Source organism: Nerophis ophidion, linkage group LG06, assembly GCF_033978795.1.
Source record: "Nerophis ophidion isolate RoL-2023_Sa linkage group LG06, RoL_Noph_v1.0, whole genome shotgun sequence".
NCBI lineage: Eukaryota > Metazoa > Chordata > Actinopteri > Syngnathiformes > Syngnathidae > Nerophis > Nerophis ophidion.
In genome coordinates this window covers 64,445,303-64,470,598 of record NC_084616.1, presented here as the reverse complement: position 1 = coordinate 64,470,598, position 25,296 = coordinate 64,445,303, and the positions used below count along the sequence as shown (strand labels likewise).

The 25,296-nt window shown below is 41.0% G+C and overlaps 1 protein-coding gene across 1 annotated transcript in view; it reads right to left on the bottom strand.

The window, feature by feature from the left end:
* Positions 1-13,345: 13,345 nt before the first annotated feature.
* LOC133555101 (rho-related GTP-binding protein Rho6-like) overlaps positions 13,346-25,296 on the bottom strand; it is a 32,597-nt gene continuing 20,646 nt past the window's right edge. Inside the window, exons 3-5 of the mRNA XM_061904584.1 lie at positions 17,590-17,699; positions 17,371-17,505; positions 13,346-17,303 (exon numbers count right to left, since the gene is read on the bottom strand). Of these exons, the coding sequence (XP_061760568.1) occupies positions 17,058-17,303; positions 17,371-17,505; positions 17,590-17,699 (491 nt within the window). The 3' untranslated portion in view covers positions 13,346-17,057. The remainder of the gene's footprint in view (positions 17,304-17,370; positions 17,506-17,589; positions 17,700-25,296) is intronic.

The following is a 25,296-nucleotide window of genomic DNA, read 5'->3' as shown; positions in this document are numbered from 1 at the left end:
ACTTTATCGTGGATGTTCTCTACTAAATCCTTTCAGCGAAAATATGGCAATATCGCAAACTGATCAAGTATGACACATAGAATGAACCTGCAATCCCCGTTTAAATAACAAAATCTCATTTCAGTAGGCCTTTAATTATTTCAGCGCAGACTTCCGGTGTCAAACAAACTGTGCGCCTAAATGAATGCAGGTACAATAAGACGATTGAACACAGTGTGTGCAGGATAGACATCGGACTGAACCACATGATGACACTCTGGAGATTGTCTCTTTCCATCCAGCTGAGCCTGACGTACAGCCTCATTTCCCTGCACAGAGGAGTTATGATGATGTCAGTGCAGCTGTGGCACTTTGCACTATTATGTCTGTGTGTGTGTGTGTGTGTGTGTGTGTGTGTGTGTGTGTGTGTGTGTGTGTGTGTGTGTGTGTGTGCGTGTGTGTGTGTGTGTGTGTGTGTGTGTGTGTGCAGGCAGGGGATATGAGGGAATGTGATGTGTTTGTCAGTGCAGATAGCTAATCAGTAAGCAGGCAGCATAGTGTTGCAAACCCCCATCAGCCCTTTTTTTCTTGCATGTCTGCTGCTGCAGCTGAATCCCTCTTGCAGATTAGACGGAGAACATGTTTTTATTTGTCTGCACTGCCATGTCTGATAGGTGATGCGCGAGTGTAGTGATGAGACACACAGAGTCCATTTTCTCCAACTCTCCAAGGGATTTTAAAGGCCTACTGAAACCCACTACTACCGACCACGCAGTCTGATAGTTTATATATCAATGATGAAATATTAACATTGCAACACATGCCAATACGGCCGGTTTAGTTTACTAAATTACAATTCTAAAGTTCCCGCGGCGTTTCTTGTTGAAAACGTCGCGGAATGATGTTTGTGACGTCTAGGGTTGTAGCGGACATATTAGCCCAGCACCACTTACAGCTAAAAGTCGTTTCCTTTCATCGCATAATTACACAGTAATGTGGACGTCTGTGTTGCTGAATCTTTTGCAGTTTGTTCAATTAATAATGGAGACTATAAAGAAGAATGCTGTTGGTGAAAAGCGGTGGATTGCAGCTGTCTTTAGCACCGAGACACAGCCTCTGTTTCTTTGTTTGTTGTGAAGCTTTAACACAGAGCGGTCAAGAGAACATGTTTCTCTACGTCAACCAGCATGTTTTTGGATGGGAAAATTGTGATATTAAGTCAGTTCTTACCAGAGACATCAGTGAATTATGGGACAGTAACTGTCAAAAAAGGCAGCTGTGAGCTTGGCTCCTCGGCTTCTCTCTGAGACACTGGCGTGTTCACCGCAGCCATCCGACTTTGAGGTATGTCTTTACAATCTCACTAAAACACTATTAAAACAATAAGCAGATAAGGGATCTTGCAGAATTATCCTTGTAAATGTGTCTAATTACATCTGAAACGCTCACACTGCCACCGCCCGGAGCCGCCGCTTCTTATTTATTTTTATTTTTTTATAGTCCTTCACTATTAATATCCTTATCCAATAATCTTTCATCCTCGCTCAAATTAATGGGGATATTGTCGCTTTTTCGGTCCGAATTCCTCTTACTGCTGGTGGCTCACATTATAAACAATGTGAGGATGTGAGGAGCCCTCACTCCGGTGACGTCACGCGCACATACTTCCGGTAAAGGCAAGGCTTTTTTATTAGCGACCAAAAGTTGCGAACTTTATTGTCGATGTTCTCTACTAAATACTTTCAGCAAAAATATGGTCTGATGTCGGTTTTTGATGCAGTACCACCTGAGGCATCAAAGGTCCGCAATATCATCGCTTACGTGCAGTGATTTCTCTAGATCCTCTGAACCTTTTGATGATTTTACGGACCGTAGACGATAAAATCCCTAAATTCCTTGCAATAGCTTGTTGAGAAATGTTGTTCTAAAACTGTTCGACCATTTGCTTCCAAATTGGTGACCCTCGCCCCATCCTTGTTTGTGAATGACTTAGCATTTCATGGAAGCTGTTTTATACCCAATCATGGCACCCACCTGTTCCCAATTAGCCTGCACACCTGTGGGATGTTCCAAATAAGTGTTTGATGAGCATTCCTCAACTTTATCAGAATTTATTGCCACCTTTCCCAATTACCTTGTCACCTGTTGCTGGCATCAAATTCTAAAGTAAATGATTATTTGCAAAAAATTTAATTTTTTATCAGTTTGAACATCAAATATGTTGTCTTTGTAGCATAATCAACAGAATATGGGTTGAAAATGATTTGCAAATCATTGTATTCAGTTTATATTTACATCTAACACAATTTCCCAACTCCTATGGAAACGGGGTTTGTATTTCTATAGGGGGAATCAGAGTCACTCACCCTTCTACAGGGGAGGTGGTAGGGACACAGCTGCAGTAAAAAAAAGGGGACAGTTGCAACAACTATCTTTTCAAACGCCCATCTGTTTTGGCGATGCACATCCATCTTCTTCTTCACTTTGTTCCATTATTTTTCAGCCTGTGTGTAGCTTTCCTTGGCAGAAAAAAGACACACCTCCTACTTAATCGACATTGGGCAGTGTATGCTGTTCTCAGTCACATAGCTACTTTCAATATGATCTGTGGATACTTTAGTGACACACGTGTGATGCTGGGTAACTGTGCACATTAAAAGTTCCAACTTTTACTCCTCAGACTGATTGATGTGCCGCCCTGCCCCCAATTCATCCATTTCTTACCCCAATTGTCCCTCTTAGGATGGAGTGGGGTGGGGGAGTTGGTCGGGGTGCTGGGGGTTTTGGAGGGCTCACATGGAACTGTAATCTAGCTCATGAAAACAGACAACTGTATGAACACATTTTGTGGTAAATTATACAAATCCTTTTCCACTGGGCTGATCCGTCACCCATCTCTTCTAAATATTAGTATCATCGTAGCAACTATGTTTTCCAACGGGGAGCAGCACTAAGCTTTGCCCAAACACCCATTCAATGTTTACTTATATAGCCTTAAATCACTAGTGTCTCAAAGGGCTGCACAAACCACTACGACATCCTCGGTAGGCCCACATAAGGGCAATGAAAATTCACACCCAGTGGGACATCGGTGAAATAATGACCCAGTGGGACGTCGGTGACAATGATGACTATGAGAACCTTGGAGAGGAGGAAAGCAATGGATGTCGAGCGGGTCTAACATGATACTGTGAAAGTTCAATCTATAATGGATCCAACACAGTCGCGAGAGTCCAGTCCAAAGCGGATCCAACACAGCAGCAAGAATCCCGTTCACAGCGGAGCCAGCAGGAAACCATCCCAAGCGGAGGCGGATCAGCAGCGCAGAGATGTCCCCAGCCGATACACAGGCAAGCAGTACATGGCAACCGGATCGGACCGGACCCCTTCCACAAGGGAGAGTGGGACATAGAAGAAAAAGAAAAGAAACGGCAGATCAACTGGTCTAAAAAGGGAGTCTATTTAAAGGCTAGAGTATACAAATGAGTTTTAAGGTGAGACTTAAATGCTTCTACTGAGGTGGCATCTCGAACTGTTACCGGGAGGGCATTCTAGTGTACTAGAGCCCGAAATGAAAAAGCTCTATAGCCCGCAGACTTTTTTTGGGCTTTGGGAATCACTAATAAGCCGGAGTCCTTTGAACGCAGATTTCTTGCCGGGACATGTGGTACAATACAATCGGCAAGATAGGATGGAGCTAGACCGTGAAGTATTTTATACGTAAGTAGTAAAACCTTAAAGTCACACGTAAGTGACTTTAACGATTTATTTATTTAAGGATTTGTATAATTTACCACAAAATGTGTTCACACAGTTGTCTGTTTTCATGAGCTAGATTATAGTTCCATTCTTCACTTTCTTCCTGGCACAACTATTTCTTCTTCTAGTTTCTGCCTGTATTCAGTTGAAGGGGGGACAAAGCAATGTGAGGCTCTCAATCGCTCTGTCTTTGCTCCAAAAACGGGAACGAAGCAGCTCCTATTGACTTGTCATTGGTCAGACTGTGCGGAGCTGAAGCATATGGCTACTTTCAATGTGATTTGCGTATGTATAAGGGGTAGTCTGGCCGAGCCAAGCCACGCACTCATCTGCAGCGGATCATATTGGTGATTCCCGGGCGCGGCCACCGCTGCTGCTCACTACTCCCCTCACCTACAGGGGGTGAGAGTGATGGGTCAAATGCAGAGGATAATCTTACCACACCTAGTGTGCGTGCCAATCGTTGGTACTTTTTTAGATTGCAATCTAACAAAGAAATATACTTGGATTTGTACATTCGATCACTTACTTAGGTACGCCGTTTTTTTAGGATTTGATTGTACGTCTATTTTTAAAAATCCACGCAACTCTCTTTACATGTGGCTTCTAGCCACTCCATTGATATATTTTTCTTAACTAATGGCACGGACATATACCAAAATTACAATGCCACTCAAATTGTAATAGAATGGTTCAGGGCACTTGAGACATCATTTTCATGGATGGATTGACCACCGCAAAGTCTTGAACTGAACCTCATTGAGAATCTTTGAAAAAAGTTTTTAAAAAAGTTACACAATGGTCTGATCATTACAATACAAGTCGTCAAAACGAGATCTTAGGGGGTGGTGAATGCAACTTTGAACAGAAAGGTCTGCAGAAGTTTTTGGAAAAATTACCATAAGGGAGTGGTTCTCAACCTTTTTTCAGTGAATTGAACACTTTTTACCATGAATTGATTAACGTGGACCCCGACTTAAACAAGTTGAAAAACTTATTCGGGTGTTACCATTTAGTGGTCAATTGTACGGAATATGTACTGTACTGTGCAATCTACTAATAAAAGTATCAATCAATCAATCAAATTTCAATTCAAGTACCCCCTGATCAGAGCAAAGCATTTTTTGTTGAAAAAAAAAAGAGATAAAGAAGTAAAATACAACACTATGTCATCAGTTTCTGATCTATTTAATTTTATAACAGTGCAAAATATTGCTCATTTGTAGTGGTCTTTCTTGAACTATTTGGAATAAAATATATAAAAATAAATAAAAACTTGTTGAAAAATAAACAAGTGGTTCAATTATAAATAAAGATTTCTACACATAGAAGTAATCATCAACTTAAAGTGCCCTCTTTGGGGATTGTAATAGAGATCCATCTGGATTCATGAACTTAATTCTAAACATTCATTTTCTACCGCTTATTCACTTTGGGGGTTGCAGGGGGCGCTGGTGCCTATCCCAGCTACAATCAGGCGGAAGACGGTGTACACCATCGCAGTAATTCTAAAGAAATCTTTAACATCAATATTTATGGAACATGTCCACAAAAAATCTAGCTGTCAACACTGAAAATTGCATTGTTGCATTTCTTTTCACAGTTTGTGAACTTAAATTCATATTTTGTTGAAGTGTTATTCAATAAATATATTTATAAAGGATTTTTGAATTGTTGCTATTTTTAGAATTTTTTTATTTCACGTACCCCTTGGCATACCTTCAAGTACCCCCAGGGGTACGAGTACCCCCATTTGAGAACCACTGCCATAAGGAATGTGTGTTAAATGAATATTAGAGTGACAGTGACACTCTAATATTCATTTGGATATTGTGGATTATTATTATTATTATTGTGGACATTGTTTATATGACTATAATAACAGACACGGGGTGTTATTATAGTCGTATACACAGTATACCCACTCCGCGATTGACTAGTGGCCACTCCTTTGTGCACCTGCAAAGGTATATTCTCCGAAAAACCTTAGTCAAATTCTGAGTGGTACAAATGCATGGTATTTGACTTTACACTTTCTACTAATGCATCATAATACTCAACTTTATCACAGATTTATCAAACAAACTGTGATGAACACAGAATATATTATTTGTGTATGATGGGGGTGTGACATAAAGACGGAAGCAGATAGGACAGAGGTACAGTAGGTCAGACACAAGAACATTAACAAGTTCCTGATGTCCAATCAACATTTGAACAGACGAGATGACATTTATCTGAGTGTGGTGCAGCGCATATCCTATAGTGACTCTCCTCTGCTGTGTTAATGGATAAGGAGGCCATGAGTCACTACTGTATCCTACGTGTGATAGGCGAGGAATGCAAAAAAATTCAGCCACGACATCCATCCTGTGTTCGAAGCCCTGATAAGAGGTAATGTAAATGAAAGGAAGGACAGAGCATATATGACTAGAAAAACACTCAGAGAGCACAGATCCGAGGCAAGTACTTTCTCACCCCCAAAATTGTTCCTTATACCATTTCTGACATTTCTTGACAGTTTCATCATCATCCGCTCATAACCTTTTGAGTTATGTTGCTAACAGACAGACAAACAAACAAACCCCAGAAAATATACATGACCTCTTGGCAGAGGTAATTAATCAAAGGATAAATGAAACTGTCATGTCCATGCGTGTTTATTTTGTATGTCTGTCGCTTGAAAACAGGCTGCAAGAGGGTTCAATGTTTGCATTGGTGACTGCCGCTGGGGGCTTTTGTTTTACAGCAAAATAAGATCGACAGAGAGATCGAACAATTTTTCAATCAATCAATCAATCAGTCAATGTTTATTTATATAGCCCTAAACCACAAGTGTCTCAAAAGGCAGCACAACCCACAACGACATCCTCGGTAGAGCCCACATAAGGGCAAGGAAAAACTCACACCCAATGGGACGTCGGTGACAGTGACAATGATGACTATGAGAAGCCTTGAAAAGGACACCATATGTGGGCATCCCCCCCACCCCAACCCCGGGGGACTGAAAGCAATGGATGTCGAGCGGGTCTAACATGATATTGTGAAAATCCAATCCATAGTGGATCTAACACAGGGGTGTCAAACTCAAATACAGAGTGGGCCAAAATTTTAAACGGAACAAAGCCGCGGGCCAAGGTTGAACGAATTAACCTTTTAATAGGGACCCAAACAAGTTTTGCATTAAATATTGAACAAGCAAAGCTTATATAACTTTAGTGACATGCAAAATCCAGTTTCAAATAATAATAATAATAATTAAAAAAATATCAATGGCATACGGCGTGGCGCAGTGGGAGAGTTGCCGTGCGCAACCCGAGGGTCCCTGGTTCAAATCCCACCTAGTACCAACCTCGTCACGTCCGTTGTGTCCTGAGCAAGACACTTCACCCTTGCTCCTGATGGGTTCTGGTTGGCGCCTTGCATGGCAGCTCCCTCCATCAGTGTGTGAATGTGTGTGTGAATGGGTAAATGTGGAAGTAGTGTCAAAGCGTTTTGAGTACCTTGAAGGTAGAAAAGCGCTATACAAGTACAACCCATTTATCATTTATATCAAATAAAATTTTAATAAAAATTGTATGCCTTTTTTTCTATTTGGAATCTTCTGAGGTAAATATAAAAAATGTTTCCACAGGATAATAATACATTTGAAAATAAAATAACAATAATGAATGAACCAAACATTCAAGCCTTGAAGTAGCAACGGAAAATGCATCAATAAAACGTTTATTATTGGTCAGTTTGCTGGAAGTTTCCCGGAAGAGTTAGTGCTGCAAGGGATTTGGGCATTTGTTCTGTTGTGTTACGGTGCGGATGTTCACCCGAAATGTGTTTGTCATTCTTGTTTGGTGTGGGTTCACAGTGTGGCACATATTTGTAACAGTGCTAAAGTTGTTTCTACGGCCACCCTCAGTGTGACCTGTATGACTGTTGACCAAGTAAGAAGACGACGAGAACGACCCAGAGGAAGATGAGCCCCCGCGGAAGACGCAGCCACAGGCCACCGAAAGGCGACCGACTGGAACCAAAACATGTTTATTGAAACAATAAACAAGAGTCAAACCTGCTACAATGTGTCTTGCATCGATGGTCACTGCAACGCACACGATGACGGCTGGAGACCTGTCACACACACCTTAATTGTTACCAAACTGTGGCTGTACCCAAGGCATAAGCGAACTAAGCGCTTGCTTAGGGCCATGCGGCCACCAAGGGGCCCCCAAAAGCAATTAACAAAAAATTCTTATTTTTTATTTTTTGAATGTACTAGTCCGACTGATGATTTCTAAATGATCAAATATTTAGTATTGTACAAAAACACAATTTACTACAGTGGTAACTTTATATTTGTTTATAAACCGTTATGTTACCTTGTTTCTGGTAACTCTGTTAATTAATATTATTTAAGTATTTGCTTGATCCATCCATCCATCCATCCATTTTCTACCGCTTATTCCCTTTCGGGGTTGGGGGGGGCGCTGGCGCCTATCTCAGCTACAATCGGACAGAAGGCAGGGTACACCCTGGACAAGTCGCCACCTCATCGCAGGGCCAACACAGATAGACAGACAACATTCACACTCACATTCACACACTAGGACCAATTTAGTGTTGCCAATCAACCTATCCCCAGGTGCATGTCTTTGGAAGTGGGAGGAAGCCGGAGTTGCTTGATATTTAATTTAATTATGTTGGTTTTTGTACATTTGAATTTGTTCCTTTTTATATATATTTAAGTGATTTTAATGTTGCACTTTGTTGTTTTTCTTGCATTACGAATTATTTTTGCACAATGCTGTTTCAGGTTTTTGTCGCCAAAAATAATAAAGTAAATCAGAATCAGCTTTATTGTCCAGTTATGTTTAACAGACATGGAATTTAACTTCAGTAGACTGCGCTCTCTTTGTACAAAGTAAACATTAAATATGAACAATTAACAAAAAATATAAACTAGTAATTAAAGACCAATATGTACAAGACTGATGAGACAAGATGACACTTTTACTGTAAATACAAAGCTTTATCACTTGGACTGTTCAACCCCAGGCCACTCTTGTAGCTGAATGTTTTCTACATTTTAAGATTAGGCACTCTGGACATCTTGGTTCATTCAATCAATCAATCAATCAATGTTTACTTATATAGCTCTAAATCACTAGTGTCTCAAAGGGCTGCACACACCACTACGACATCCTCGGTAGACCCACATAAGGGCAAGGAAAACTCACACCCAGTGGGATGTCGGTGACAATGATGACTATGAGAACCTTGGAGAGGAGGAAAGCAATGGATGTCGAGCGGGTCTAACATGATACTGTGAAAGTTCAATCCATAATGGATCCAACACAGTCGCGAGAGTCCAGTCCAAAGCGGATCCAACACAGCAGCGAGAGTCCCGTTCACAGCGGAGCCAGCAGGAAACCATCCCAAGCGGAGGCGGACCAGCAGCGCAGAGATGTCCCCAGCCGATACACAGGCAAGCAGTACATGGCCACCGGATCGGACCGGACCCCCTCCACAAGGGAGAGTGGGACATAGAAGAAAAAGAAAAGAAACGGCAGATCAACTGGTCTAAAAAGGGAGTCTATTTAAAGGCTAGAGTATACAAATGAGTTTTAAGGTGAGACTTAAATGCTTCTACTGAGGTGGCATCTCGAACTGTTACCGGGAGGGCATTCCAGAGTACTGGAGCCCGAACGGAAAACGCTCTATAGCCCGCAGACTTTTTTTGGGCTTTGGGAATCACTAATAAGCCGGAGTCCTTTGAACGCAGATTTCTTGCCGGGACATATGGTACAATACAATCTTAACTGGGCCACCCCCATATCTTTATAAATGACATGTCATTTGTAAAGACATGCCTGGCTGACAACAGGATAATGTAAACAACACTGCCAGAGCCGCAATGAGTTTATAGTAGGTGTGTGAATGATCAACAATCAATATTATCGGCAGAAATAGAGGGCCCCAAAATCTAATTTTGCTTAGGGCCCCATGGGGACTAGGTCCGGCACTGGCTGTACCCGTGGAACGACTGATCAAACACAACAGAAATTATCGTCAGCTAAACAGACTCAATTAGTCCACGGTGATGTTTTGGTGAATTTATTTTTTATTATTTGTGATACTGAAACAATACAAAACGAATGCCATTGTAAGTTAATAATACTAACACTGACACACCTAAACGTGTTAGCATACTAGCAAATGCTAATAACGCTAGCTTCATTACATTTTGATAACATGTACAAATATGCATGAAAGCAGTCCTACAGACATCACACATGGAACGCTTTAATGCAGGGGTCGGGAACCTTTTTGGCTGAGAGAGCCCATCCATCCATCCATCCATTTTCTACCGCTTATTTCCTTTCGGGGTCGCGGGGGGCGCTGGCGCCTATCTCAGCTACAATCGGGCGGAAGGTGGGGTACACCCTGGACAAGTCGCCACCTCATCGCAGGGCCAACACAGATAGACAGACAACATTCACACTCACATTCACACACTAGGGCCAATTTAGTGTTGCCAATCAACCTATCCCCAGGTGCATGTCTTTGGAAGCCAAATATTTTTAAAAGTATTTCAGTGAGAGCCATATAATTTTTTTTTTTAACACTGAATACAACTATATGCGTGCATTTTTAAGAAAGACCAACATTTTTAGAGTATAATAAGTCTCTTATTCTTTTTAATGACATCGCTATTCTGAGGCTAACCAACAATAAATAAATTACTTCTTGCCATTAATGCGACTTCTTGAACAGATGCGGTAGAAACCGGATGGATGGATGAAAATGTATGAGAATGTTTTATATTTTGAACGTTATTTTTGACACTGTGATTACCAGCGGAATTATTCATTACTTATCGTGTTAAGCAATGTCAGCTAAGATTTATCTGGGAGCCAGATGCAGTCATCAAAAGAGCCACATCTGGCTCTAGAGCCATAGGTTCCCTACCACTGCTTTAATGAATAAGAATTAAGAAAGAATGTTTTATTTAAATTGTGAAATTTACAAACCTTGCTTGGAGAATACTCTTGAGCAAAAACACTATGGACGCATATTTCCGGTTTACGGCATCAAAATAAGTAAATTTGCAAGAGCTATAATCATGAACAAAAGGATTTAAACGGATAATACTGTTGACGTATTACACTGTGGAGTAAAGTCATGATCTTTTTCAAACTGTTTTTGCAACGTGTTTTGTCCACTCCTCGCTTGCATTAGCGTTGTGTGCCTTGTGTAGGACACGGACGAGGGTGGCTGGGGTATAAACATTGCGGCTTGTTCAAACAGAATTTTTGCACAACGAAGGAAAAAAGGGCATATGAGAGTGGTTCTCACAAGCAAAAATTGGCCAGAAAGAATCCACTACTGCCCATGATGACACAAAACCTCGGTGGCAAAATGAGGTGGTGAGGGCTCCGTTGTGTGTGTGTGTGTGTGTGTGTGTGTGTGTGTGTGTGTGTGTGTGTGTGTGTGTGTGTGTGTGTGTGTGTGTGTGTGTGTGTGTGTGTGTGTGTGTGTGTGTTGGTTGTGTTTGCATGCAGCGCATACATGGGTTCACAGGCCTGTGGTTTGATCAGTTGCTGTTATTGATGGTCATATGTAAATTACAAAAATGACATTTATGGAAAACTCATTGTAACTTGTTTTTCCAGAATGAAACAACTGATGAATGTGCTTAAAATTAAAATGTGCCAAGGTGTGTTGGGGGGAAGCAGGTGGAGCATTGTGGTTAAAGGGGAACATTATCACCAGACCTATGTAAGCGTCAATATATACCTTGATGGTGCAGAAAAAAGACCTTTTTCTTTTTTTTTAACCGATTTCTGAACTCTAAATGGGTGAATTTTGGCGAATTGAACGCCTTTCTGTTTATCGCTCTGTGGCGATGATTTCAGAACGTGACGTCACCGAGGTAATACAGCCGCCATTTTCATTTTCAACACATTGCAAACACCGTGTCTCAGCTCTGTTATTTTCAGTTTTTTCAACCATGTTTTGGAACCTTGGAGACATCATGCCTCGTCGGTGTGTTGTCGCAGGGTGTAACAACACTAACAGGGAGGGATTCAAGTTGCACCACTGGCCCGAAGATGCGAAAGTGGCAAGAAATCTGCCGCCAGACCTCCATTGAATGTGCCGGAGTGTCTGCACATTTTACCGGCGATGACAGACATGGCACAGAGATGTATGGATAACCTGCAGATGCATTTGCAACGATAAAGTCAACGAAATCACAAAGGTGAGTTTTGTTGATGTTGTTGACATATGTGCTAATCAGACATATTTGGTCGTGGCGTGATTGCCAGCTAATCGATGCTGACATGCTACTCTAATCGATGCTAACATGCTATTTACTGGCGGTGCTAAAGCAGACATGGCACAGAGATGTATGGATAACCTGCAGATGCATTTGCAACTATATCACGTTTCCTTCCACCCACATTTAATGCAAAAAACACTCACCAATCGACGGATTTAAGTTGCTCCAGTGTCACAAGATGCGAAAGTCCTGATCGTTTGGTTCGCACATTTTACCGGCGATGCTAACGCAGCTATTCGGCCATGCTGTGGCTATGAATAGCGTCAATAGCTATTCGCTCAATAGCTTCAGTTTCTTCTTCAATACTTTCATACTCCAACCATCCGTTTCAATACATGCGTAATCTGTTGAATCGCTTAAGCCGCTGAAATCCGAGTCTGAATCCGAGCTAATGTCGCTATATCTTGCTGTGCTATTGGCCATTGTTTGTTTGTATTGGCAGCACTGTGTGACGTCACAGGAAAATGGAGTGTCTTCGCAGAGAGCGAAAAAAAGGCACTTAAAAGCTTTTTTTAGGGATATTCAGGGACCGGTAAAATTTTGAAAAAAACTTCAAAAAATACAACAACCCACTGGGAACTGATTTTTATTGTTTTTAATCCTTTTGAAATTGTGATAATGTTCCCCTTTAAGGGGGCTTTTGGCATTGGAAATGTAGAAGTGTGTGCGCGTGTGTATTGGGGGAAGGGTTGATCCCCAAGGCTGTGCTCACGCTTCAGTGATATCACTTTTACAGGCTTGTTCTGACACCATATCTTTCATGTCTGCATCTGATTGTAGGCCACACACTCCCTAAGGGGCATAAAAAGTTGCCTGATGGTCGCTTATCTTATGAGCACAAAGCACTGCACCCAATTAACACGTACTTTTATTATGCATTTGAGTGTAAAAGGTTAATAGGAATATGTTGAAGAATACAGCAGAGAAGAATAAGCTGCCTCAGCCTTCATTAGATTGTAAAATGGGAACAATGCAGTAACCTTGACCTGGGATGAAGGATATATTATCACATTTGCTTGAGACAAAATATTTTTTTTCTCTTCTGAGCCTTGTAGTAGATTACCCAAATAATCTTTTGGTCCAATTTGATTAAAAAAAATGTGCTTCAAGGATAAAAAAAAAAAAAAAGCTCCCAGAATGTTAACTCAGGCAAAAAGTCATGCTTCACTCATATCAGTTTTCTGAATAGTTTTGTTAAAATAATAATCCGGAGATGGACTTCATGGTTTTGCAATACATTTTGAGTTTTTAAACAAATACGCTTTGGCAAGGGAATCATTTTTCAATACATTTATTTAAATAAAGTTTTGAAGATGAAACTAGTGTAAGGCAACAGAAAATACAGAAATAAGTCAATGTATTTCATTATCAGCAACTTCACAGAAATACTTTTTAACAGGCTGTAGGACAGGGGTCACCAACGCGGTGCCCGCGGGCACCAGGTAGCCCGTAAGGACCAGATGAGTAGCCCGCTGGCCTGTTCTAAAAATAGCTCAAATAGCAGCACTTACCAGTGAGCTGCCTCTATTTTTTAAATTGTATTTATTTACTAGCAAGCTGAACATATTGTAAAGACTTGGTCTTCATGTGTTTAAATAAATTCATTTATTTTCTTATTTGGCTTCTTATAACTTTCAGAAAGACAATTTTAGGGAAAAAATACAACCTTAAAAATTATTTTAGGATTTTTAAACACATACCTTTTTACCTTTTAAGTTCCTTCCTCTTCTTTCCTAACAATTTAAATCAATGTTCAAGTAAATTTATTTTTTTATTGTAAAGAACAGTAAATACATTTTAATTTAATTCCTAATTTTAGCTTCTGTTTTTTCGACAAAGAATAGTTGTGAAATATTTCTTTAAACTTATTATGATTACAATTCAAAAAAATTTCTGGCAAATCTACAAAATCTGTAGAATAAGATTTAAATCTTATTTCAAAGTCTTTTGAATCTATTTTAAAAACTTTGTTCTGGAAAAACTAGAAAAAATCATTATTTGTCTTTGTTAGAAATATAGCTTGGTCCAATTTGTTATATATTCTAACAAAGTGCAGATTGGATTTTAACATATTTAAAACATGTCATCAAAAATATATATTTATTGTGAGCAATCATTGAGATGATCAGTGTTTCCACAAAGATAAATATCATTAATTATTAATAATAACATAGAGTTAAAGGTAAATTAAGCAAATTGGCTATTTCCGGCAATTCATTTAAGTGTGTATCAAACTGGTAGCCCTTCGCATTAATCAGTACCCAAGAAGTAGCTCTTGGTTTCAAAAAGGTTGGTGACCCCCGCTTTAGGATATGAACACAAAATGAGCAAAGGAGAAAAAGATGAAATGCTGTAGGAAGTACTGTGAAATAAATATCAATATAGCTCCAAGTGCATTTTAGATCCCCTTGGCTGCTATTGACAGTTGTTTGGTGACTGGCCGCCACCTTGGTCTGCCTAAAGCTACAAATGAAAGGTGGCAGCCTTCCCTCCGTCTCCGCGCCAGACAGGAACCCCGCTGACACTGTTGCTAGGCAACATGCTAAATTCCAGTGTTCTCCATTACCGAACAACTCCGGTCTTCTTGGTGCAGACCAAAAAAATTGTCAAGTTCTCCATTAGCTGAGCTGTCAGACACTGATGCTCAAGTGAGTACAACAGTAACAGTAAATATAGAAACATCCATGTTTTGTTTTTTGGGTCACAAATAATGTCTTTGATGGTAACTTAAAAACAACTTAAAGACAATTATTTGCCTAGACAGGACCAGCCTGTTTGAGTTTGACACCCCTTTGTTGACCAGCATTACCCCAGGACATTTGTTTAAATGCATTCTGGGTGACAAAGTGTTGCATAACCAGGCCAGTTTCACATCAAGGACCATTTGAAATGACACAAGGGTGTGGATTGTCGGGGTCTGGAGATGAAGCATTAATGTTCTACGGCTAATCACGCAATTACTGCGATGATACGTGGCTCACCACAGCATTGTAGGACTTACGTGAGTGCTGAGTCACATTGTGTCCCAGGAGTTCAGCCTCCCACTGCCTCTGAGAAGGGAATTTCTTCCTTGCCAAATTGCTCCCTTTGCTGCTACTTTCTTCACTGTCAGCTTTAATCCAAATGAAAAACCGTTAGAGGACAGCGAGGGAATAACTCCTTCAAGGACCGCTGTTTGAGTTTTTCACACTATAGCTTCAATGTGCCCCATGGTGACATTCACGTGAGTATAGCAGAGGAACAACATTTCCAGTTGCAATAGACACACTGATCAAATCATCAGGAATGACTACACAACATCAGATCCAACACAAGAAACAATATTACCGTGTTTAAAATAGAACCGTACTTGATTACACCCATCTAGGGTCAATCAAGCAATATTGTTCTAGGATTGGGTCGAATTAGATTGTGCAGGCGTACCTAATAAAGTGTCTGGTAAGTGAGCATAAAATCGACACTTTGAGGACAAATGGAGGAATCACAGTGCCTCTACCCGAATTTCGAATGGGTGATAATTAAAGGCCTACTGAAATGAGATTTACTTATTTAAACGGGGATAGCAGGTCCATTCTATGTGTCATACTTGATTATTTTGCGATATTGCCATATTTTTGCTGAAAGGATTTAGTAGAGAACATCGACGATAAACTTCGCAATTTTTGGTGCTGATAAAAAAGCCTCGCCTTTACCGGAAGTCGCAGACGATGACGTCACAAGGGTGAGGGCTCCTCACGTCCTCACATTGTTTTTAATTGGAGCCTCCAGCAGCAAGAGCTATTCGGACCGAGAAAACGACAATTTCCCCATTAATTTGAGCGAGGAGGAAAGATTTGTGGATGATGATATTGATAGCGAAGGACTAGAAAAAAATAATAATTAAAGAATAAAATTAAAAGCGATGGCTTCGTGCGGCGGCAGTGTGAGACACACTTACCAGGATAATTCTGGAAGATCCTTTATCTGCTTATTGTTTTAATAGTGTTTTAGTGAGATTGTAAAGACATACCTCGAGGTCGGATGGCTGCGGTGAACACGCAGTGTCTCAGAGAAAAGTCGAGGAGCCATGTTCACAGCTGCCTTTTAAACAACTACTGTAGGAGGACGAGGCCCTGCGATGAGGTGGCGACTTGTCCAGGGTGTACCCCGCCTTCCGCCCGATTGTAGTTGAGATAGGCGCCAGCGCCCCCCGCAACCCCGTAAGGGACAAGCGGTAGAAAATGGATGGATGGATGTAGGAGGACGAATGATCCAATGATGTCTCCGGTAAGATATATATCACAATTTTCCCATCCAAAAACATGCTGGTTGACGTAGAGAAACATGTTCGCTTGACCGCTCTGTGTTAGAAACAAAGAAACACCGGCTGTGACCCGGTGCTAAAGACAGCTGCAATACACCGCTTTCCAACAACAGCATTGTTCTTTATAGTCTCCATTATTAATTGAACAAATTGCAAAAGATTCAGCAACACAGATGTCCAAATTACTGTGTAATTATGCGATGAAAAGAGACGACTTTTAGCCGTAACTGGTGCTGAGCTAATATTTCCTGACAATCCGGGGCCTTTTTTAACAAGAAACTCAGCGGGAAATTTAAAATTGCAATTTAGTAAACTAAACCGGCCGTATTGGCATGTGTTGCAATGTTAATATTTCATCATTGATATATAAACTATCAGACTGCGTGGTCGGTAGTAGTGGGTTTCAGTAGGCCTTTAAGGTAATGTGTTCAAATGCGGCATTCCCTTTACCCGTGAAGATCTTAGCTGAACTCCCTCAACAACATGTGTGCAAAGAGTCCATTGCATCCACATTAGCACATATGCAGGCTTTCACATTCAATCCATGGAGAACTTTCTTTTTTAGCCTGTCTCAGTCGGACATAGAGGGAGAAATGACAGGGCGTTTGCAGTGAAGCGAGTATAAATAATGTGAAACCACATCACTGCGCCGAAAGCTCGTCCTCGTGTGCAACCGCTTTGTGTTCACATGATGGTGCAGCTCTTCGACTTGTCCTTGCTGAAAGTGGTGGAGAGCAGGTCTGTCTTGCTGGGCAGGTGTAGGAGTCTCTTAGAGAGACGGCGGACCGGGCTGGGCTTGTTGGCAGGCTGCAGTTTGTTCATGCAGGCCAGGGCCGCCGCACGAAATACACTGTGGACACTTTTCTCTGACGTGAACGCCGAGCACTCCAGGTACGCCTCAGCTCCAAGCTGCTTGGCCCAGGTACAACCCTGCACCAAGGTCATCGATATTAGCTGGCACACAACACAATGTACGTAAAGACGTGAAAAAGGGTACCTGGTCATGAGAGATCGGCGTCTGCTTCTGACTAGACAGCTCCATGCGTGTACATACATCAGTGCGCAGGTCCGTCTTGCAGCCGATCAGCAGAATCCGTGTGCAGGGACAGAAGTCCTGAATCTCTGCTTTCCACTGCAAGAAAAGGTTACATTGCTCAGTGTAAGGCTTATTATAGTGATGATTGTGGCATAGTCAATATTCAGTGTGCATGGGTACCTTCTTTAACGCATTGTCTACTATGTCTGGTCTGCTGATGTCAAAGCACAAGAGGACTGCATCGGAGTCACTGTAGCAGAGGGGCCTGACGTTGTTGTAATATGGAGAACCTACAGAAGCAGGGATTTATTGAAACAGGAGGTCGTGGTAAGATTTCAGCTCTATACACAGAATTTCCGCAAAATACAGGTATCCAATCCAATCCCCCTTATTTATATAGCACTATTAGCAACAAAACATGCGACCAGTTAAGCTTTTCAGTCTGGCCCGCCGGACATTCCCGAATAATTTTTTGGGATCTTTAAGATGGAAACTTTAGCCGCCATTATAATGATGTGCAGTGATGTTTTTGAAGGACCGAAAGTCTTGAACTATGCAAAGTATTTCAATGGTTGGAATCTGCGCTTTTGCATGTATCCATCCATCAATTTTCTACCGCTTATTCCCTTTCGGGGTTGCGGGAGGCGCTGGCGCCTATCTCAGCTACAATCGGGCGGAAGGCGGGGTAAACCCTGGACAAGTCGCCACCTCATCGCAGGGCCAACACAGATGGACAGACAACATTCACACTCACATTCACACACTAGGGCCAATTTAGTGTTGCCAATCAACCTATCCCCAGGTGCATGTCTTTGGAGGTGGGAGGAAGCCGGAGTACCCGGAGGGAACCCACGCATTCACGGGGAGAACATGCAAACTCCACACAGAAAGATCCCGAGCCTGAATTTGAACCCAGGACTGCAGGACCTTCGTATTGTGAGGCAGACGCACTAACCCCTCTGCCATCGTGAAGCCTTTATGCTAGTTAATATGGTATTCTAATAATTTACTACGGTAATCTAAGTCAGAGCAGCTCAGACCAGGCATCAAGCAGTGTGGGCGGGGTGCGTTTCCACAAAATGTTTCCAGTGCGGCCAGCCTGAAATGCAGGTGTCAGGGACAGACAGGGAAGGAGATTTTTACAACAATGTTCTAAAGCTTAGTGATATATCAGATGTATCAGATTGTAGGTGGGGGTTTTTTTTAGCCTTTGCGTTAATTTTTTGCTGTGTTTGTTGAATTTGTGTTGCGTTTCACTTGATTGTAAAATATGTAGATCGGGAGGGGGTGTTGTCAATATTCAGTGTTTTATTGTTCATAGTTAATATTGTAAATCCCACATTCTTTAATTTCATGTACATTCTGGGTGTCTCATTCAGTAAAAAAAAAAAAGTAAAATGTAACTCCATTTTTTAGCATTCAATCAGACATTATTGTGAGGTTTTGTATTAGTGTTCCTAAAAATAGGACCCAAGCACACATACTGTACAGCAGATTTTCACAGCTTACATATATATGTGTGTGTGTGTCTGTGTGTGTACATATATATATATACATATATATATATACATATATATATATATATATATATATATATGTATATATATATATATATATATATACGTTGGTATATACGGCGGATACTGCCCTCCAAAATAGTTTCTCTCGTTTTGAGGAAATAACATTAGAGGAATTGTTACAACGTGTAAATGGAATAAAACAGACAACATGCTTACTTGACCCTCTTCCTGGGAAACTGATCAAGGAGCTCTTTGTATTATTAGGTCCATCAGTGCTAAATATTATAAACGTATCACTCTCCTCGGGCACTGTTCCCCTAGCATTCAAAAAAGCGGTTATTCATCCTCTTCTTAAAAGACCTAACCTCGATCCTGACCTCATGGTAAACTACCGACCGGTGTCTCACCTTCCCTTTATTTCAAAAATCCTTGAAAAAATTGTTGCGGAGCAGTTAAATGAACACTTAGCGTCTAACAATCTATGTGAAACCTTTCAATCCGGTTTCAGGGCAAATCACTCCACGGAGACAGCCCTCGCAAAAATGACTAATGATCTATTGCTAACGATGGATTCTGATGCGTCATCTATGTTGCTGCTCCTCGATCTTAGCGCTGCTTTCGATACCGTCGATCATAATATTTTATTAGAACGTATCAAAACACGAATTGGTATGTCAGACTTAGCCCTGTCTTGGTTTAACTCTTATCTTACTGATAGGATGCAGTGTGTCTCCCATAACAATCTGACCTCGGACTACGTTAAGGTAACGTGTGGAGTTCCCCAGGGTTCGGTCCTTGGCCCTGCACTCTTCAGCATCTACATGCTGCCGCTAGGTGACATCATACGCAAATACGGTGTTAGCTTTCACTGTTATGCTGATGACACCCAACTCTACATGCCCCTAAAGCTGACCAACACGCCGGATTGTAGTCAGCTGGAGGCGTGTCTTAATGAAATTAAACAATGGATGTCCGCTAACTTTTTGCAACTCAACGCCAAAAAAACGGAAATGCTGATTATCGGTCCTGCTAGACACCGACCTCTATTTAATAATACAACTCTAACATTTGACAATCAAACAATTAAACAAGGCGACACGGTAAAGAATCTGGGTATTATCTTCGACCCAACTCTCTCCTTTGAGGCACACATTAAAAGCGTTACTAAAACGGCCTTCTTTCATCTCCGTAATATCGCTAAAATTCGCTCCATTCTGTCCACTAAAGACGCTGAGATCATTATCCATGCGTTTGTTACGTCTCGCCTCGACTACTGTAACGTATTATTTTCGGGTCTCCCCATGTCTAGCATTAACAGATTACAGTTGGTACAAAATGCGACTGCTAGACTTTTGACAAGAACAAGAAAGTTTGATCACATTACGCCTGTACTGGCTCACCTGCACTGGCTTCCTGTGCACTTAAGATGTGACTTTAAGGTTTTACTACTTACGTATAAAATACTACACGGTCTAGCTCCATCCTATCTTGCTGATTGTATTGTACCATATGTCCCGGCAAGAAATCTGCGTTCAAAGGACTCCGGCTTGTTAGTGATTCCCAAAGCCCAAAAAAAGTCTGCGGGCTATAGAGCGTTTTCCGTTCGGGCTCCAGTACTCTGGAATGCCCTCCCGGTAACAGTTCGAGATGCCACCTCAGTAGAAGCATTTAAGTCTCACCTTAAAACTCATTTGTATACTCTAGCCTTTAAATAGACTCCCTTTTTAGACCAGTTGATCTGCCGTTTCTTTTCTTTTTCTTCTATGTCCCACTCTCCCTTGTGGAGGGGGTCCGGTCCGATCCGGTGGCCATGTACTGCTTGCCTGTGTATCGGCTGGGGACATCTCTGCGCTGCTGATCCGCCTCCGCTTGGGATGGTTTCCTGCTGGCTCCGCTGTGAACGGGACTCTCGCTGCTATGTTGGATCCGCTTTGGACTGGACTCTCGCGACTGTGTTGGATCCATTGTGGATTGAACTTTCACAGTATCATGTTAGACCCGCTCGACATCCATTGCTTTCCTCCTCTCCAAGGTTCTCATAGTCATCATTGTCACCGACGTCCCACTGGGTCATTATTGTCACCGATGTCCCACTGGGTGTGAGTTTTCCTTGCCCTTATGTGGGCCTACCGAGGATGTCGTGGTGGTTTGGGCAGCCCTTTGAGACACTAGTGATTTAGGGCTATATAAGTAAACATTGATTGATTGATTGATTGATATATATATATATATATATATATATATATATATATATATATATATATATATATATATGTATATATATATACGTATATCTATATATATATATATAGATATACGTATATATATATATATATATATATATATATAGATATATGTATATATATATATATATATATATATATATATATATATATATATATATATATATATACACATAGTGACATGCGGTGAACTAAACACCAGGTGAGGAATACATACTTTTTTTCTTCTTTTTTATTGACTTAAATGCATATGTGCAGCTCGAGTCATTGTTGATTTAGGTTTGCACATTAGAGTTACGGCCCTGCGATGAGGTGGCAACTTGTCCAGGGTGTACCCTGCCTTCCGCCCGATTGTAGCTGAGATAGGCGCCAGCGCCCCCCGCAACTCCGAAAGGGAATAAGCGGTAGAAAATGGATGGATTAGAGTTACAGGGGAAAAAAGGGAGTTATTCACTTTCATAAAAACTTTATCATAATGATATTATGATATGATAAATGGGTCAAAAAACTATTTGATAAAGTTGTTATTAAATACTTTTTGGTCCCATTTGCTTTTAACAAAATAAATCAAGTATTGTGAGTGTATATTACCTTTATGTATTTGTATCTGAAGCAGCAATAGCTATCCTCCATGAAAACATACTTTTTATGATCGCATTCATTTTGTTTTAAAGTCCAGTTTAGAGATGTATTTCATCTTGGATACAGTATATAATCCTCCATATTGGCAGACACATTCACTTAATTCAATTTCATTCCAAGAAATTAAACAGTATTTTTGCATCTGACAAAAAACACCAACAAACGCTGGCTTACTCTAATAAAAATGCCATGTTTGTTATGAGTGCAGTTAAAAAAAAAAGATAATTAAAAAATGCTGGCTTCCGCTGGAGAGACCTGTGTCTGCTAGCTTGAGCGCCCCCACTTCTCCCAGGGTGGCGAGTCAGAGGACTACTGAGGCATTGAACTGCAAGTTGACAATATATCGCCCCCTACCTTGAGGCAGAGGTACTTGCTGCCTCAAGACCTGCCTTTTCCACGTGACAAGAAGCATGCGGCCCCTCGCACGCACACGCCCAATATAAACTGTGTGTAGCCGTGGAGACCACCTGTGTCTGCCTCACTTCTCATCTGCTGCATTGTTTTGATCAGGAAACATGGAATTTCCGCAATTTTGACCATGAAAATTATCAAAATATACAGGAACTACACCAAAGTCACATAGAAATCATAGACCATAAGAGAAATATTAAAACTTGTTTTATTTTATTACTTCGTTTTGGAACATCACATGGTTAAGCCACCTGGCGGCAGGTGAGGCACTGCCTCACTTGCCTCCCCTGACAGCACCTCACTGATATATATATTTATATATATATATATATATATTTTTATATATATATATATATATATATATATATATATATAAATATATATATATATATATATATAAATATATATATATATATATACACACACACATATATATAAATATATATATATATATGCTGCGATGAGGTGGCGACTTGTCCAGGGTGTACACTGCCTTCCGCCCGAAACGCAGCTGAGATAGGTTCCAGCTACCCCCCGGGACCCCGAAAGGGACAAGCAGCAGAAAATGGATGGATGGATATATATATATATATATATATATATATATATATAGATAGATAGATAGATAGATAGATAGATATACCGCCCCCCAGATACATTTTGTTCTCTAAATTTGGCCCCCCAAGTCAAAATAATTGCCCAGGCCTGGTCTAGATAGTCCTCTATTGTGTATGAGTTGAAGTGAAGTAAATTATATTTACATAGCGCTTTTCTCTAGTGACTCAAAGCGCTTTACAATGTGAAACCCAATATCTAAGTTACATTTAAACCAGTATGGGTAGCACTGGGAGCAGGTGGGTAAAGTGTCTTGCCCAAGGACACAACGGCAGTGACTAGGATGGTGGAAGCGGGAATCGAACCTGGAGCCCTCAAGTTGCTGGCATGGCCACTCTACCGACCGAGCTAGTTCTGTTTTTGGTTTGCCATGTAAGTCGAGTTTTAGTCTAAGTGGGGTCTTGTACCTAAATCCACAATAAATACAATAAATAAAACGGCAATACCCAAAAAAAAATGTATCTCTTTGGTTTACTGATCATATTCAGTCTAATTAAGCAAAACTGAATTTGAATCTCTCATGACACACTAATGTGCCACGGTACGGTGGTTGAGAATCACCCCTTTATCCCGATGAACAGTGTTTTTGTCATCCTCCCATTATGTCAGGTCCACAAGTAGCACACGAGGGATCTTTCATTTAAAAAAAAAAGGTTGTGAGTTTACTTGCCATAAAAGACTGCATTGATGAATCAAAAAAAAATTCTACAACCGCAAAAATTCCGAATGGTCTTACAACCTTCTCTATTCTCCAATAATCAGACACCAATCTTTACAGGCACTCATACTCAAGCGTTTGCATAAAAAAAAGCTACCTCTCAAATAAACAGGAATGTGTGCGGATACTCGGAAGAAAAAGAAGCTGTGCCTCATTTTGGTGTTAAAAGAATGTAAACTCAGCCACCTGGTGATATTATGTGAGTAATGTATGTATTGTAAGTCCTTTAAGGTCCGAACAAAAGCACACATACAGATGCTAGCTTTAAACTTATTGCCCGACCTTACACACTAACAACAGTCCTCAGTTCCAACTCCGCCCAAACAATTCCCAGTAGCATGCATCACAACACTTCCTCTTTATACTCGAATCACAATCCCCCTAAATTCTGAACATCAACATTACGACCCAGAAAATCTTTTTTTTTTTTTTTTGCACCTTATCCGTCTTCTGTAATGCTGCTGGTTCTGCTGCAATATGACAATATTCTGTGCATTTCATTTTAGTTTGTTGAAAGTTTTACTTAGAAGTATATTTGGATGTTTTAATAATTTAAATTACCAGTCTGTTCAACTTGCAATTTGCAAAATTATGTGAGAATTAAAAAACATTATATTTAACGAAGTTTGTATCTTGTAGATTTTACCTCAGCACAATTTCAAAAGTAATGATTTTGTGACATCTTGGTGGCATTGTGGTGACGAGTTGTTCTCTCGTGGGTGCAGCGACGATGGACACAGCGTGAGGTAGGAACAATGATTTATTTATACTAACTAAAACAGACTAAGAACCAAAAACACTTGCTCGAAGGCACTAACAAACAAAACAGAAAGCGCTAGCATGAGCTAGGGACAAACAACTGAAATAGCATGGAAGCTAGTGCACACGAAGGTAGTTACCACAAGGCTGGAAAGAGCGACGTCAACCGTAGCGTGAAGCAAACAAGAGTCCAAGAAAGAATGTCAAACAAAGGCGGTCTTAAATAGGGAGATAACTAATCAAGGGCAGGTGCGTGTGAGGGCTTCACGGTGGCAGAGGGGTTAGTGCGTCTGCCTCACAATACGAGGTTCCTGCAGGCCTGGGTTCAAATCCAGGCTCGGGATCTTTCTGTGTGGAGTTTGCATGTTCTCCCCGTGAATGCATGGGTTCCCTCCGGGTACTCCGGCTTCCTCCCACTTCCAAAGACATGCACCTGGGGATAGGTTGATTGGCAACACTAAATTGGCCCTAGTGTGTGAATGTGAGTGTGAATGTTGTCTGTCTATCTGTGTTGGCCCTGCGATGAGGTGGCGACTTGTCCAGGGTTTAACCCGCCTTCCGCCCGATTGTAGCTGAGATAGGCGCCAGCGCCCCCCGTGACCCCAAAAAAAGGGAATAAGCGGTAGAAATGGATGGATGGAAGGTGCGTGTGATCAAAGGAGAGACAGGTGACACTAAATGGGTAACTATGACAACGGAACAAAACCAGGAAGTGCCACAAAGAACTGAAGAAGACAAATACTAGACAGAATGTGATAACAAGCAGAACCAAAACCAGAATATGCCATGATCCAAGACGTGGATCATGACAGATTTGGCAACAGTATCATCCATCCATCCATCCATCCATTTTCTACCGCTCGTCCCGTTCAGGGTCGCGGGTGGTGCTGGAGCCTATCCGCAATACTGAAATTATAAACATCTAATAGAAAAGAGACTGGATTATAATTAAGTTTAATATTTACCTGCCAGCTGCAAT